At 42.8% G+C, this 16,230-nt stretch overlaps 1 protein-coding gene across 2 annotated transcripts in view; it reads left to right on the top strand.

Annotated features, from left to right (window-relative positions):
* The window catches only part of PIGG (phosphatidylinositol glycan anchor biosynthesis class G), a 50,237-nt gene that overhangs the window by 12,291 nt on the left and 21,716 nt on the right, over positions 1 to 16,230 (top strand). The window contains exons 6-10 of one of the 2 annotated variants that reach the window (XM_033172753.1): positions 1,611 to 1,823; positions 2,399 to 2,616; positions 4,022 to 4,300; positions 8,004 to 8,461; positions 11,165 to 11,356. In XM_033172753.1, the coding sequence (XP_033028644.1) occupies positions 1,611 to 1,823; positions 2,399 to 2,616; positions 4,022 to 4,300; positions 8,004 to 8,461; positions 11,165 to 11,356 (1,360 nt within the window). Of the gene's footprint in view, positions 1 to 1,610; positions 1,828 to 2,398; positions 2,617 to 4,021; positions 4,301 to 8,003; positions 8,462 to 11,164; positions 11,357 to 16,230 lie in introns of those variants that run through there. The other variant, XM_033172754.1, reaches the window with a different exon arrangement.

The following is a 16,230-nucleotide window of genomic DNA, read 5'->3' as shown; positions in this document are numbered from 1 at the left end:
CCCTGGTTTTTTTTTGTTTTTTTTTAGGATCAGCTAAAAGTTTTGCAGCTGTTTTTGCAAAGGCAAAAGGCCTTTTTTAAAAGGATCAGCTAAAGGTTTTGCAGCTTTTTTGCCAAGGGGAAAACCCTGGGTTTTTTTTTTTTAGGATCAGCTAAAGGTTTTGCACCTGTTTTTGCAAAATGGAAAGCCCTGTTTTGTTTTGTTTTTGGGTTTTTTTTGAGGATCAGCTAAAGGTTTTGCAGCTTTTTTTGCAAAGGGAAAAGCCCTGTGTTTTTTTGGGATCAGATAAAGGTTTTGCAGCTTTTTTTGCAAAAGGGGAAGCCCTGTTTTGTTTTGTTTTTGGGTTTTTTTTTTGAGGATCAGCTAAAGGTTTTGCAGCTTTTTTTGCAAAGGGAAAAGCCCTGGGTGTTTTTTTTTAGGATCAGCTAAAGGTTTTGCAGCTTTTTTTGCAAAGGGGGGAAAGCAAAGCTCCTTTTGCAAAGGGGGAAAAGCAAAGAGGAAAAGCCCCATTTTTATGGGGTTTAACTCACATTTCTGAAAAAATCTTAAGGAAAGGGAGCCATTTCTACTGTTTGTAGACAGATAATCTAATCAGCCAGTCACATGTCCTGGGGAAACAAACAACCACCCTCTGCAGCACATTCAACAAAGGAGGGCGGGGCTGAAAGGGAGCCGGGACTCTTATCTCTCTCCCGATCTCTTGCTGATCAGCTGCTGAGCGGGGTCCTTTCAACACTCCCTTTTCTCTTTGTAAAATAAAAAGCACAATCTGCTTTTGGCCCCTGGGCAATTCAGCTCCAGGGACCACCATTCGCTCCATAAGACACACAGGTATTTCCCCTTACTTTTTAGGAGGAAAAAAGTGCGTCTTATGGAGCGAAAAATACGGTAAAATATCTGCAGGGCACCAGGTTAGAGGAGTGTGTCTTATTATTATTATTATTATTATTATTATTATTATTATTATTATTATTATAGCTATGAACGGCTCCAGCGCTTTACTCCCTTAAAGGTAAAGGTAAAGGGACCCCTGACAGTTAAGTCCAGTCATGGACGACTCTGGGGTTGCGGCACTCATCTCGCTTTACTGGCCGAGGGAGCCGGCGTTTTGTCTGCAGACAGCTTTCCGGGTAATGTGGCCAGCATGACTAAGCCGCTTCTGGCAAAACCAGAGCACCGCATGGAAACCCTGTTTACCTTCCTGCCGGAGCGGTACCTATTTATCTACTTGCACTTTGACGTGCTTTCGAACTGCTAAGTTGGCAGGAGCAGGGACCGAGCAACGGGAGCTCACCCCATCACGGGGATTCGAACCGCCAACCTTCTGATCAGCAAGCCCTAGGCTCTGTGGTTTAGACCACAGCCATCTTGATCTGTTTTGGTTAAAACGTGGCACTGATAATGCCAAGGTTGCAGGTTCGATCCCCGTATGGGACAGCTGCATATTCCTGCATTGCAGGGGCTTGGACTAGATGATCCTCAGCGTCCCTTCCAACTGTACAGTTCTGTGATCAGAAGGGACATGATTGTGTATCAAGTACCTCTTCGCATATATTGTATTTTTGGGAAGGCAAGCCAGGGAAGTTTAGCTGGTGTCTTTCTCCTCTCAGGTCTCCTGAAACCTCCAGAGCTTGTTCAGCAGACTGACTTAGCCGTCACGCTGGCCATAGGCCTTGGCTTGCCCATCTCAAGGAACAGCGTCGGGCAGCTTTTGTTGCCTGTCGTGGAGCAGAAGACAGTGAGAGAACAGCTGCGGTACTTGCATTTAAATGGATTCCAGCTTAGCAGACTTCTCCAGGAGAACATGGCTACCTATGAAAAAGGCAAGTAAGTTAATGTCTGCACTTTTTATGATAGCCGTCAAAACATTCTTAACCCACAGGAAACCCGCTTTGAAGAAATAGCAATATTCTGATTGTTAGGGGATTGAAATAGATTTTTGTAGCATGACAGGAGAGAGACAGGATCAAAAGCAACTCTTGTTCTTGTGACTCAATGGTCAGGGATGGTTCCCTCCTCCTAAGGCAGAATGTGCTGGTGGTCAGTTTCTGCTCTAGTGCAGACATCAGGCTGAGGCATTTCGTAATTCGCACATTGAAATCCCACCTGCGGAGGGAAATGGCAGCTCCTCTCCCTTATTTATTTTAATTTAGTTTAACAGTGTATAAAACAAATGAATTGTTAGTTTTAACTGTGGTTTAAAGTGGACACATGCTTATAAATGCTTATTTGGGTTTCTTTGCAAACTGTTTCGGATTCTGTTTTTAAAAGCGAGTTTGCAACTCATGGTTGCGAGGGAACCATCACAGACCTTTATGACTCGATGCAAGTAAGAAGAATCCTTTCTACAGATCCCTCGAATAACTTTCCGGTCTGCGTTAATGTCTCTTATGACTAGATCCTGGATTCCAGCAGTTTAAGATGGCGGAAAAATCCCACGGAAGTTGGATCAAGCTCTATTTGGAGGGGAATACCTCGGAAGTCCTCAGAAACCTTGGCAAAAAAGTTCTCAAGCAGTATTTAGAGGCCATCAGGGTCCTGAGCTCTTCCTTAAGCAAGCAAGTGGCACAATATGACACGTATTCAATGATCGTGGGAACCGTCATTATTCTGGAGGTACGGTTGAGTATACTGAAGCCATCAAAAAATTTCAGTTCAGTCAATAAGTCACTTACACTATCTCTATTTCAAGTTGGATGGTTAACCTACTTAGAAAGTACTTCGTTCATGCTCTGAAACAAGCTGACACAGCATGAGCTTCTTGACTCAAATTTAGGTGGCAACGTATCGGTCAGGAGCAGAGGACCTTACTTTTTTTTTAAAAAAGAATTTATTGGTATTTCCACACAAAACAACAAATAAAAACATAGAAACTACATAAAATACAAATACAAATACACTACAAAATACAAATAATCAAATAAAACTAATACATACCTAACACCACAGGAACACAGGAACACACCAATTAATTATTGTTTAAACCTTGTTTCAAATCTTACTTGGGGGACTTCCTCCGTTCTCTCTGCATTCAGTTCGAATTTACTTTAGTAACTTTGTAACTATTTTAATATTCATTCACCGTTATCCTTAATCAAAATCCAATAACATTTTATCTTATCTCTTTCAACTTATTACTAACCATAATATTTTACATGAAAAATTAAAAACACAATCTTAACTTCTTCTGGAGCAGAGGATCTTTCTTCAGAAGTTGCTGACCTGGCCTTGCACCGTACATGTGTCGTCTCTGGTTTTTATAGGCACTGTTTTTCTGACAGTAGGAAAAGCTTCACTATCTAGATCCACGCTGCCTATATTTGCGTCAAAAACCTTGTACATGCAAGGCGCCCCATGCTGGATTGCAGACTTTCTCTGCAGTTTCCAAAGTTTTGTTTTCCTACGTGGCTTCGCGAAGGGGCTGCTATTTGAGAGACCCAAGCCTGAAACTCTTATGAGCGTGGGGAAATATTTTGTGTGTGTTTTTCCTGTCGGATGCTGGCCATAGAGTCTGCGACTCAAACGCTATAGCGATGGGTAAAAGAGCAAGTCTTGCCTTTGCTCCCAAAATGCTAACGAGCAGTAGATGCAGAGAAATGCTGTCTTGCTCGGCATGCTGGGTAGTTTGAGAAGTCAGCCGGTCTGGTCTGTCCCTTGTGCCACGCATAATGTGAAATAATGCAGGACCCTAACTAAATATACAAAAGAGCTAGCATGGCATAGTGGCACAAGAGTGTTGGGCTAAGACCTTGGAGACCAGAGTTCAAATCCCCACTCAGCCATGGCCACTGGGTAACCTTGAGCTAGTTACCATTTCTCAGCCTAGCCCAGCTCACAGGGTTGTTGAAAGGGCAAAATGGAGGTGTGCAGTGGGGAGAGCCAGGTACGCCCCCTTGAGGTCATTGGAGGAAAGGCAGGATGGAAACGTAATGGTAAAAAAAAAAACCCAAAACCCGGCTCCTTCCACCGGTTTTGAGTTCTAGACTCTCATGGGATGTTCTTGCTTGTTTCCTCCTTCTAGGTGCTGGTGCTGCTGCTCTTGAGTACCGCAAAAGCTCTAAGCAGCAGGGCGGAACTGGAAGTGCCTCTCTCCCCATTGTGTTCTCTGCTGTTCTACCTGACATGCCTGATGCTCTGTGCGGTTCATGTCGTCGTGTGCACTTCGACGGAGAGCTCGTGCTATTTCTGCAGCATCTCATGGCTAACAGCCCTTGGAGTGATCATGCTGATTTCCGGGCTTCTCTGCGTCATTCTCTCTGCCCTGGAAAAGGTGTTTGTGAACCCCAAACAAATGGCGAAGGTAATAGATACAGGAATGTAATTTAAGCTGCCGGGGAATGTGGATCTGAAGTTGTCTTGTACCTTTTTGCTTCGGAAAACAACTACCCCTTTCACATGGTAGTGTTTCCCAAACACGGGTCTCCAGCTGTTTTCGGACTACAGCTCCAATCATCCCTGACCCCTGGTCTTGCTAGTGAGGGATAATGGGAGTTGTAGTCCAAAAACAGCTGGAGACCCAAGGTTGGGGAACACTGCTTTAAACCTTTGCAAGCATACATCACACACCAGCATGCTGCACATTTATATTCAGCACCACCACTTCTGCCTGCCGGTAGCCCCGATAGGCAGACAAGCCCACAATGTTCTCCTTAAGGAGGCTGACCTGGCACCCACGTTGCAATCTTTTCCATGCTAAGCAAAAGCGTTGCTTTTTGTCCTGGGCATTTTAGCTTGTAGAGAGCATGCTAACAATTGCATTGGTGTTGTTACTGCATTTGTACTGCTATACAGTTAGTTGCATACTGCCCTGGAATTTTAAGTAGGATGGTCTCTCTCCCCAGACCATCCTCAGGCTGAAATTGGACATTAAGAGACTCCCACTTCTTCGCTTTTCCGTTGCCTGTTTAATTTTTTTTTTAACCCACCTACTCCTCAACATGCAAGGGTAGTGAGGTCTTGCAGTCCAAGGCTGTTACAAATGATCTTAGCATGGCAAATTGCGAACATCGATTTGCCACAGTGGTGATACTGCTGCCTGAAAGGTAAGCTGCTCTCAGTTATAATGACTAAATTACTAGTGCCTAAGAGCAGAGTTCAGGGAGATTAGTGGTGGTGGAGCTGCTGGCTCGGCTCTTCTGGAAAGCTTCAACAGGCATCTTTTAGTCTTTGAAAATCGCTGCTTCTCCCAGTAATCCATGTTATCCGATTTTTATACTGGAGCGGTAATGAAAACCCTAGTTTTGAAGTCGCATCTACAGATTTCATTTTAACTGCTTTTTAACATGCAGTTTCTTGCAGAAGAGCTCTGGGAATAGTTTTGTATAAAAGTGGCATAAAATTGTGATGGGGAAAAACTAGCACAGAAAAAGGGGAAGCACGCGAAGGAAATGAAGCCCCTCCCTTTGACTTGAACCCCCTTTTTTGACCAGTTTATCTACGTGGGCAGAAGTGTGCAGGCTATGGGGAACCTTAGCTTGGAATTGGTGAGGATGATGGAATTGGTGAGCACCAAGATCAGTACAGCTGTGAGTTTATGAGCAAACCTTTTAAAGCTACTTTGGTTCCGGTGGTGTTTCTGTATGAGAGATTGGAAAGAAAGCATTAAAGATTACCCTTTTGGCTAACAGCGAGTGGTAACTTCCCTTGACTTGTAGGTTAACCTTGTGCACTCCTTCAGAATCTTAAGGTTGAGGTTTTGATAATATAGTCATACCTCGTGTTGCGTTCTGCTCTTGATACGGACTTTCAGCTTACGAATGCGGCAACCCCGGAGGTGTTTACTTCCGAGTCTGCCGTCCGTGCATGCGCAGAAGCAATCTGCGTGCTTTGCGCACGCGCAGAAACGCTCGGTTGCGCCGCACACATGCGCAGAAGAAGCGCTCTAGTTGCGGACTTTTCAGGGTGTGAACGGCACCCCGAAACAGATTAAGTCTGCAACTAGAGGCACCACTATATGGAAATTGAGTAGGAAAAAGGGTACACAATCATCTAAACGTACATTGAATTGGTTGATTTGGCTCTGGCTGACCACTGTACTCCATGTGCTGGTAACCACAAGGCTGGATTACTGCAATGCGCTCCGTGTGGGGCTGCCCTGGGGGCCTAGCTTGGAGCTCCAGTTGGTGGCGAATCTGATGGCCAGATTGCTGATGGGGGGCACATGGCCAACGACATGTGACACCACGGTTAAAACACCTGCACTTGGCTGCCCGTTGACTCCAGAGTCATGTTCAAGGTCCTATTGTTAATTTACAAAGCTCTGAACAACTTAGGTCCAGAGTAGGAACTGTCTGAAACCTTACCTTCCAGCTCAGCTGCCTAGTTCATCTGCAGGAGCGTTGCTCGTCATCTCCTGAGTTGGAAAGGCTTATCTGACAGCAAAAGGAAGCTGAGCCTTTAGTGTCATTGGCTCTGCCTGCCCTGTGCAATGCTCTGCCAATAGAAATTCAGCAGGCTTATCACGTGTTGATATTTATGCATCTGCTGAAAACTTTTCTATACTGCTTATGCATAGAAAACTATACTGCTTAATAAATAAATAAAACTGACTTGCCACAAGTGGGAAGCATTTACCCCCTCCCGAGCTGAGGGATTCAAGGTGGTGGTCTCCAGTAAAAATAATTATGCTTAATGTTTAATTATGAGCTTTAAGTTTTAAAAAAGAGGGCTCCCAAGAGGTTATGCCCAAAGAGCAGCCTTCCCCAACCTGGTGCCTTCAGATGTTTTGAACTACAACCTTCACCATTTGCAGCCAGCAAAGCCATGCTAACTTGGGTCTGATGGCGAATTATGGTCCAAAACATCTGCTTGATGAAGGCTGCTGTAGACAAAGTCTGAGCGTAGGTGGCAAATATTCTTTGATATACCCGTAGTTAAAGAGTTATTATTCCTGATACCTTCTGGCAGTCGAAACTGATTACATTGAATGCATAGAGCAGTAACTGAATAAGCAAGTCAGTCTTTTTATTTCCCATATATACAGTACATCAAGATCCTTTCAAGCACTGCCTAGCAGTGAAGTCTGAGAGGTCTAACATTCAGCGTTGAAGTCTATGACTTTGGTCAACTGAACGGCTGGATATTTTTTTATATACTTCTCTCTGCATGTCTTATTAGTGTTCAGATGATATCCCTTTATTTTACTTGACTGCACTTTTCCAGAGTCGTTTCGTTTTTTGTAGAGCTAAGCCGGTGTTTCTCAAACTTGGGTCTACAACTCCCACCATCCCTAGCTAGTCAGGAAGGATAGGAGTTGCAGTCCAACCACCACTGGGGACCCAAATTTGAGAAACACTGAGCTAAGTGAACTTCCGTTTGCTAAAAAATGGTGCACTCAAGGATTTCTGAAGCGCTATCCTTAAATCGGGTTACTCTGCAGCAATTAACATATAAAATAGCCATTTCCGAGGTAGCCTTGCCTGGCGGCTTCTTAGGAAATAAACCCATAGCTTTAGTATGAGCAACGTAATAACCAGCGGATCAATATTATTCTTGCTGCGGCTGTGAAGCTAAATGAACAACTGTAGATGGTTGGTTTTTTTCCCTTGCATCGCAACACGCTGGAAAATGGGTAGATTTAAAGAGATCAGGCAAAACGGCTGCCTACTTACCTCCTTTAGAATTTTCTGATTGCAAAAAGATTTTCTATTTTTAGTTCCACATCGAGGCACTTCATACTCAGTCGCGCAGCTAGAGACAATGTGAACTTTACATGTTAATGCCAGTTATTCAGGGAGAAGCACTGCACACTCCTTGAAAGAGAACGCGCAGCCGTTTGTTTCAATGGCACAATTAACCGAATGTTGACAGCAACTCTGAATTACGCTGCAATTAACCTTGTTTCGGGCTAGGAATATAGGAGAATTACATAAAACGTAACAAAAATACCGTTGTCGTTGAAGAAGCCAATGTATGCAATTTTATATGCCGGCGGGCTCTAATGATATGTTGGATTCTTTCCAGATTATATTGCCAACACATTTTTCTCCCTCCCCTCTTCACAGAATCCAGCTGCCGCTACTTCCAGCTGGTCTGAATTTGACGTGCTCATCCTGGCAGGCACCGTTGGCCACGTGTCAAGTCTGGGCGCTAGCAGCTTCATTGAAGAGGAGCACCAAACGTGGTACTTCCTCGTCAGTACCCTCTGCCTTGCCCTCTGCCAGGAGACCTGCAGGCACTATTTCTTGGCTAAAGACTGCGATCTTCAGCTTCCCTCGTCAGTCAAAGCAAACCCTGAAGAAGTCAAAGGAGCCCACCACCACCACAGGGATGATGCTGGCTTCCTGCAGGATGCCCCGAAAACGGGCAAGGCTGCCAACTCTGAGAGCACGAGGGGCTCCGAGAAGTGGATGGTGTTGGCCACTCCATGGGTTGTCCTCGTTTGCTGCCGCTTGCTTCGCTCGCTTAATCAGACTGGGGTTCAGTGGGCTCATAAGCCAGATTTTGGCCACTGGTTGACAAGGTGCGTATTTGAATTGCTCTGTATTTGTTTTGGGCAGGATGGGTGATGAATTAAGGCTTGTACATGGTGATTCACCTGTAGGGAGGTGTAGAGTGGCTGGGGAAACCCCACCAGATAGGCAGGTTATAAATAAAAAAAATATTATTATTATGTAGGGAAGCATAACAAAAGGTCTTTCTTTTGGGCCACAAGCTACTGATACTTTATGGATCTTGTGGCTTTATTAGCTAGTATTTGTAATAGTTTGTGTTTCATGCCATGTCTTGGAATGTTTCCTCATGTTTTATTGGTAACTCCCAAAACAGTGGAACGTAGGTCAGCCATCTTCCCTGCTTCACTCAAAGGCTCTGAAAAGGTAACAGTTTTTGAAAATTTTGCAGTGGAATGTTCTTCCTCTGTGCACTTTCCCTCTTCTTCTGGGTTGCTGAGAATGCGGAGGGAGAAAAAACACTGGAGGGAAGATGGCAATGTACCATTTCGAATATGGCTGGAGGTTCCTTTACCTCTGAAGCCACAGAGCAACAGACTTTGGCTCTGGAGCACTGTTACTTCATCCCCCTCCCTCTACAGACCACTTTGGAAATTGCTGCGGGTTTTGTCTGACCACTGAAAATGCTTTTGTTCTACAAATCAAGGAACAGCTTCACCACCAGTGTCACAATCAGAACAAGCGCCATCTTATGAAAATCCTGGCGCCTAGGCCAAGGTGGTGCCAGCCCGCTCATGGTCAAAGCAGCCTCTATGCCAGTCTCTAGAATGAATGAGTGGATGAAGTTCAGGGCCTAGCAACAGCTAGTCCAACAGCAGCTGAGGACCCCAAATTTGAGAAACACTGGGCCAGGCTAGTCTTCCCCATGACTTTTCTTTCTATCTCCAGTTAGCCAATGGGGTGCTGAGCCTGAATAGTGTGATGTATTACTTAAGGCCGCTAAATGAGTCCACGACTGAGGCCAGATTTGAACTGGCAGCTTCCTGGTTCACTGCTTAATCATGATGCTGCTCTAGCTTTACTTGGTAGTTAGACTCATAGAATTGTAGAGTTGGAAGCAACCCAAAGGGTAATCTAGGCCAGTGTTTCCCAAACTTGGATCTCCAGCAGTTTTTGAACTACAGTTCCCACCATCCCTGACCATGGGTCCTACTAGCTAGGGATGATGGGAGTTGTAGTCCAAAAGCCTCTGGAGATCCAAGTTTGGGAAACGCTGATCTAGTTCAGCCCCCTGCAATGCAGTTGTATCTATTTGATACTTTGCAAAAGACTGGAACAACCTTCCTTTGCATCTGCTTGCTTTCTTTTTAAAAAGAAAGTTTCCTTTACCATCTAGGACACAAGTTATCTGCTCTTGGGTGGAAAAATGGTGCTTTCTGGGATAACTTGCTGATCCTTAACTACAGACTTCTTTCCAACGGACACACTTGGCCTGTGAAATAAGATTTTTAACAGAAGCCTAAAAGTGAAGGCTTTAAGTGCCAGCTTGCGTTGTGTAGCAGCCCACCATAAATCTGCAGTGAAGCTGCCTTATACCGAGTCAGACCATTGGTTTATCTAGCTCAGTATTGTTTACAGAACCTCACTAGAGACACCAAGGATTGGGACCTTCTGAATGTCAGGGAGATGTTCTGTCACTGAGCTATGACACTTCCTTGTTATATTCATGTGCAAAAATAAGGTAGTGGGGAGGAAGGTGCCAGGCATCCAGAATGAATGCCATGGCATAAATAGCTCTGTGTGCTTCGTGCTAAAAATACGGCGAAAACTCTGCTCCAAAGCAATCCAAATTCTGTGATGCAAAAAAAGCTGAATTATGTCGCTTGTATGAATTAGGCAAGTTTGTGAGATTTCTCTAGTTTTGCATAACACTGTGCTTGATACTATTTTAATTTATTTATTTTTGCATTGGATATTCTGCTTCCACTAATTGTGATGAGGGGCAAGGAGCCGGAACTCGTGACTTCTGAAATTTCACCGGGTGTTCGCACTCCACTTTGAAGAATATATTTGCAACCCTAATGGCTAGAAAGCTGCTCTTTTGCTGGAGCAGGGATTGGGGGGGGGGGAAGCAAAGCCCTTTTACAAATGGTGCTTGGAACTTTTGACTACCCCAAGCAAAATTCCTATTTTCTCAGGCTAGTAAAATTGTCCCCAAGCAGATCCATGTGTGTGATATCAGAAGAAATGTATTAAGGCTGCAATCCTGAACCCACTTACCTGTGAGTAAACCCTATTGAATTTAGTAGGGCTTACTTCTGAGTAGACATGGTTAGGATTGTGCTGTAAGTCTTTCTTGGATTAGCTTTTGTTGGGAAAAACCCCAATGGGGCAATAAATCCCAATAATTAACATTGGCTGGGGCAAATATATCTTGCTATAATTAGCTATTTCTGTATCTGTCTATATCTATGGTTTAGGATAGGGAGAATTCCTCTGCTGTAATCAAGAGGCAAGTCCATTTTTTAGTAATAAAAAATGTCTGGAACAATGTGACAAAATGAAGTAATATGCAACTTAGACAAAAGCATATACGGTATATCAGGGTATGATATTTGCTGTTTTTGGGTTGAAACTAGTTATTGGGAAGGAGGCTAAAGAGAGTTAAACAACTTTAATACAGGTCCAACCGACCAACAATTTCAAAAAATGAACTTGCAGTAGTTGAATCTGTTAAAATGGATCTAATTGAAATTATTCTTGTGTTTTTGCAGTTCTGAACATAAAGCTGAACTTTCTCTCGTGGCATCTGTATCTCTAGTTATGATTTTTATTCTTGTGCAGCGGAGATGTTCTCTGGTTTCAAAAATAGCAATGGCACTTGGACTCTTGGGAGTGTACAGTTACCGGGCAGCCATTGGAAATGTGGAATTTCCATGGCAACGAGACAGCAAAGATATTTCAAAGTAAGTTCATTAGCAGCTATGTAAATGTACTTAACACTGCAAGGTCTAAAAGGAAATGTTATCCGAGCGAGCGGTGTGTTGGTTTGGTTATGAGCCTTAAGAGCTTCTGCAGGTTGCCAGGAACCGTTGCAAAATGGGAAGCTCCTGTAAGACTCCGTTCTGCCTTGGTCAGACCACACCTGGAATACTGTGTCCGGTTCTGGGCACTGCAATTTAAGAAGGAAATTGACAAGCTGGAATGTGTGCAGAGGAGGGTGACCAAGATGATCAAGGGTCTGGATACCAAGCCTTATGAGCAGTAGTTGAGGAACTTGGGTATGTTTAGCCTGGAAAAGAGGAGACCGAGAGGAGATAGCCATCTTCAGATATCTCAAGGGCTGTCACATGGCAGATGGAGCTAAGCTTGTTTTCTCCTGCTCTGGAGGGTAGGACTCGAACCAATGGCTTCATGTTACAAGGAAGGAGTAAACACCAGGTCCCTTCCAACTCTACAATTCTGTGATTCTATAATGCACTGTGGTGATGAGGAGGCACCTAGTCAGCTTGGAGATGCATGGTTGGCTCATTGCAGGCGACCAGCTGAGTGTTAAATGACAATGCTAGGGATAGTTGAGGATCAATTTGACAGCAAGGTTCCGCAAATCTCTCCGTTTCCTACTTGCAGCCACCTGCTCTTTCACAAATGACTTTGGGGGCTTCTAAGCCAGAAGCATAATCCGCTGAACTTTCAAAGCTGCAGGTTCCGTGCGTGACTCTTCCTCCTTTAAAGCTGATGGCTTAATATCGCCATTACAATGTGAAGAGCAGTTTAGAGGCATGTGATCTGAGGCTTCTGAAGTACAACAGCTCTTTTTAAAAAATGCATCTTTAACTGGGTTGATACATTATAAAAAATGTGTACTGTTGTCATTTAAAATTATATATATATATATATATATATATATATATATATATATATATATATATAAAATGTATGCCTCCTTGACTGGACTATGCCCCAAAAGTTGGCCTATACGTAAATAAGTTCATTAAAAATGCAGCAAGAAACTTCTGCTTCTGAATGTCAATGAGAGCACTCATTTTAATAGCTAGAAATCTCGAGAGTGTTTGTGGCTACATGTACGAACTAGAACACTGAGATGCATTCCTGTAACTTTTAAGGAGAGGTGGTTGAATTGTTGTTTCCCCTGCAACTAATTGGTGGTCTCTTGATTTATGAAGCAAGTAAGATTTTTTTAAAGTAACTTGGACTTGTGGTTTGTGGAGGTCCTTGTCTCTGATGACATGGCCAAATGTAGCCTTTTCTCACCCCCAGTAAGTCATCTTCACCAGTTGCATGTACAGCATTTCCCTGTCCTTTTGCCTTGGACCAAGGGAAGAATATGATACACAAAGGTGTGAAGGCCTGGGAGTTGGGTGGGTGGGTGTTATTTGGGTACATGCCATTTTCCCTCTGAATTTTATTTTAAGTTGGGGGAATACTGAAAAAGAACCGCTATAAAATATTTTCTCTTTTGAAATGAATAACACGCTTTTTAAAGACAAGGTTTTTCTTGCTTTAAAATGTATACTGTGAAGAGTTTTATGTAAAATGATGTACAACAACATTAGAAAGTGATGATTTCTGTGTTTGCTGTAACGACATATACACCCCTCAAATATAATACAGTCATACCTTGGAAGTTGAACAGAATCCATTCCGGAAGTCCGTTCGACTTCTAAAACGTTCGAAAACCAAATCGTGGCTTCTGATTGGCTGCTCCTGCAGCCAATCAGAAACCACGGAAGCCCCGTCAGACATTTGGGTTGCAAAAGAACATCCACAAACCGGAACAATCACTTCCGGGTTTGCGGCATTCAGGAGCCAAAATGTCTGAGTTCCAGGGTGTCCAGGATCCAAGATACGACTGTACTGCAAAAATTTAACCATCTAAATATGCAGCAAGTCATCAAGATTAACAAAATTTCTACTTTCTGTTTTCAACATTTAATTTCCCCAACTTATTATCATTATGATTATTTATTAAATTGGTATATAGCCGCTTCATCCATAGATCTCAGGGCGTACAACTTATCAGATGACGAACGCTTAAGATACATGTACTTAGGCAAAGCACTTTGCAGCTTTCTCTAGTATTTGATCATATATTAGTAATTTTGCTTCTACAGAACAGATGCATACTTTTTGAGGCTGCAATTCTTTGTGTGCTTATCGTGGGAGAACTTCACTAAACAGAATGAGTTTTACTTCCCAGTAAGCATGCGTAGGACTGCTTTGTGAATTTCATAAACATAGCAAATGGTATGCCTAATAAATAATGCATTTTATACTGATAAAAGCTATAAAATAAAGGTAGGGTTTATGAGAATGTTAAATATTGCATATATTTCAGTTCCCCCCCCAACCTTGTTTTGGCAGGGAAGGATGGAGGAGAGAGAGAGACCAATAAGTCCTTTAAAAAATATATATATATGACTTCAACATTTTCAGAAAGTCTCTGTTATGTAAGATTTGCAGCATATTGATATAATAGGCATTCAATGCTGATAATAGAAAGTGGAACTCGTTTAACTGTTAAACTTAGGATTGTATCCAGTATTAGTCATACTCCGAGTAAACTCACAAAAATAGGACAATTAATTCCAGTTGGTCTACTCTGAGTCGGACTTAGTTGGATGCAACCCTTCATTTAAATGACACATTTGTTTATATGAATTGATTTACTAGTGGCATAGTTTAACTTTCCGCTGGATGTTCCTCAGGGTCAAATGTTTTTCTTTCTTTCTTGAAACAGAACAGAAACGTTAACTGCTTCAATTGAAATGAGAGGGTTTTTTTTTTTTAACGCAATTAGAGTGGTGAATAACTTTTCTTTTTAAAATGCCTACCCAAAACCTGCTTCTGACAGTTTTAAGTGCAATCAGCATGTTAATTCCAATTAGCATAGACTGAAATATAATGTATTTTTTTTTAAAAAAAATCTCTTATCATACTATTGTACAGTTGGAAAGGGACCCTTTTGTAATTTGCTTAAATTGCCGGTCTTTGGTAATACTGTACAGTGGTTTTCAAGATCTCTTGCGATAAAGCCAGAGAAACGTTATGCTATCAACTGGAGATGAAGGTGCCTTAAAGATAATGGAGTTTGATAACTGAGCAAGGTTTGGGTTATTATTTATTTATTTATTTATTTATTTATTTATTTATTTAAATTCCCTACCCGTCCTTCACCACCAAGGTCCCTAGGGAAATTGCCACAGTATAAAAATACAATACTAAAATCCGTTAAACCCAAACAAACAAACTAAGAACCTTCCTTTTTAATATGGAGGAAAGCTATTTGGGGGGGAAACAAAAACAAAAACACTCCCCCCCTTTTTTACCGGTAGGGAGCGCTTTCCAGTTTTTTTTGTTTACATTCGACTGTTTACTTTGCCTGTTAGCAACCTCTGCATAATTAGCTGAGCCCTGAGAGTTTTTGAGAACAGGAAGTTCCGCTGAAAGAGTTGGTTTGTGTGCTTGTGAGGGGTTAAAATTAGCTACAGCCCATGGCTTCTTTCCTTATTTATCAGGGGGGTGGGGGCGGGTAGGAAGGAGGAGAGAGCAAGCAAACAGAGCCTGCAAACTATCTTCAAAGTATCTGTAAAGTTCAGCTGTGCTACCCCCTGGGAAGCTGTCCACCTTTTGTCCACCAGTATGTTGCCTTGTTGAAACACTTATTACGATGTTATTACAATCAGTGACGGATTGTATACGTATAAGCTAAACAAGCTATAGCTCTAGGGCCCCACTCTTTTGGGCTCCCCCCCCCCCCAAAATATAGAAAACACAAACCTGGATGTACATTTCCAAAATATAAGATAAAAAACAAATAAAATAGAACCTACGTACAGTTAGAGCTTAATGATTATTTCACTATTAATCTACTTCTTCTTAATTGTATTTCACTATTAATATAAAAAGATAAAGGGACCCCTGACCATTAGGTCCAGTCGTGGCCGACTCTGGGGTTGCGGCGCTCATCTCACTTTATTGGCCAAGGGAGCCGGTGTACAGCTTCCGGGTCATGTGGCCAACATGACTAAGCCGCTTCTGGCGAACCAGAGCAGCGCACGGAAACACCGTTTACCTTCCCGCCATAGTGGTACCTATTTATCTACTTGCACTTTGACGTGCTTTCGAACTGCTAGGTTGGCAGGAGCAGGGACCGAGCAACAGGAGCTCACCCCGTTACAAGGATTAAAACCGCCGACCTTCTGATCGGCAAGCCCTAGGCTTTGTCGTTTAACCCACAGCGCCACCTGTGTCCCCATCACTATTAATATACTTCTTGTTAATTGTATTTCAATTGTATTTCAATTACTTTGATAAAATACATATTTTGTTATGTGCAAATGGCTTTGGAGACCTATTAGGTCCATAAATTACCATATAGCATATATTCAACACAAAAACAGCGAGAATTTGTTATTGACAAAGGACAGCTGGACATATAAAGGGCCCCATTACCTTCAGTAGCTTAGGGCCTCATCAAACTTAAATCCGGTCCTGATTACAATACCGGTATTCAAAGGTATGGCAATTTATGGCACAGCCCTAGTGGCAGATGAGATGCTTTGAATGCTAGCATTACTTCTACTTGCTTTCAGTGTGCAGGTACAGGGAGGTGTGCAGGTGAGTTCTGGACATGCCACACTGAGGCGTACCAGGCCTCTTCAATGCTCCTCATGAGTGCAGTGTGAGCCTAGGACATGCTGGGAGCTCCATGACAGATATACAGGTTTCCTCAGCAGATAAGGCAAAGTTTTTCTTGGCAATAAAAAGTTTGAAAGCCCCTGGGTATAATGGGTTTGGCTGCAGCCATCGTTGAAAC

Source organism: Lacerta agilis, chromosome 16 (assembly GCF_009819535.1).
Source record: "Lacerta agilis isolate rLacAgi1 chromosome 16, rLacAgi1.pri, whole genome shotgun sequence".
NCBI classification, from domain to species: Eukaryota; Metazoa; Chordata; class Lepidosauria; order Squamata; family Lacertidae; genus Lacerta; species Lacerta agilis.
Note: the sequence above shows the minus strand (reverse complement) of the source record. Positions and strands in the feature narration are given on the sequence as shown.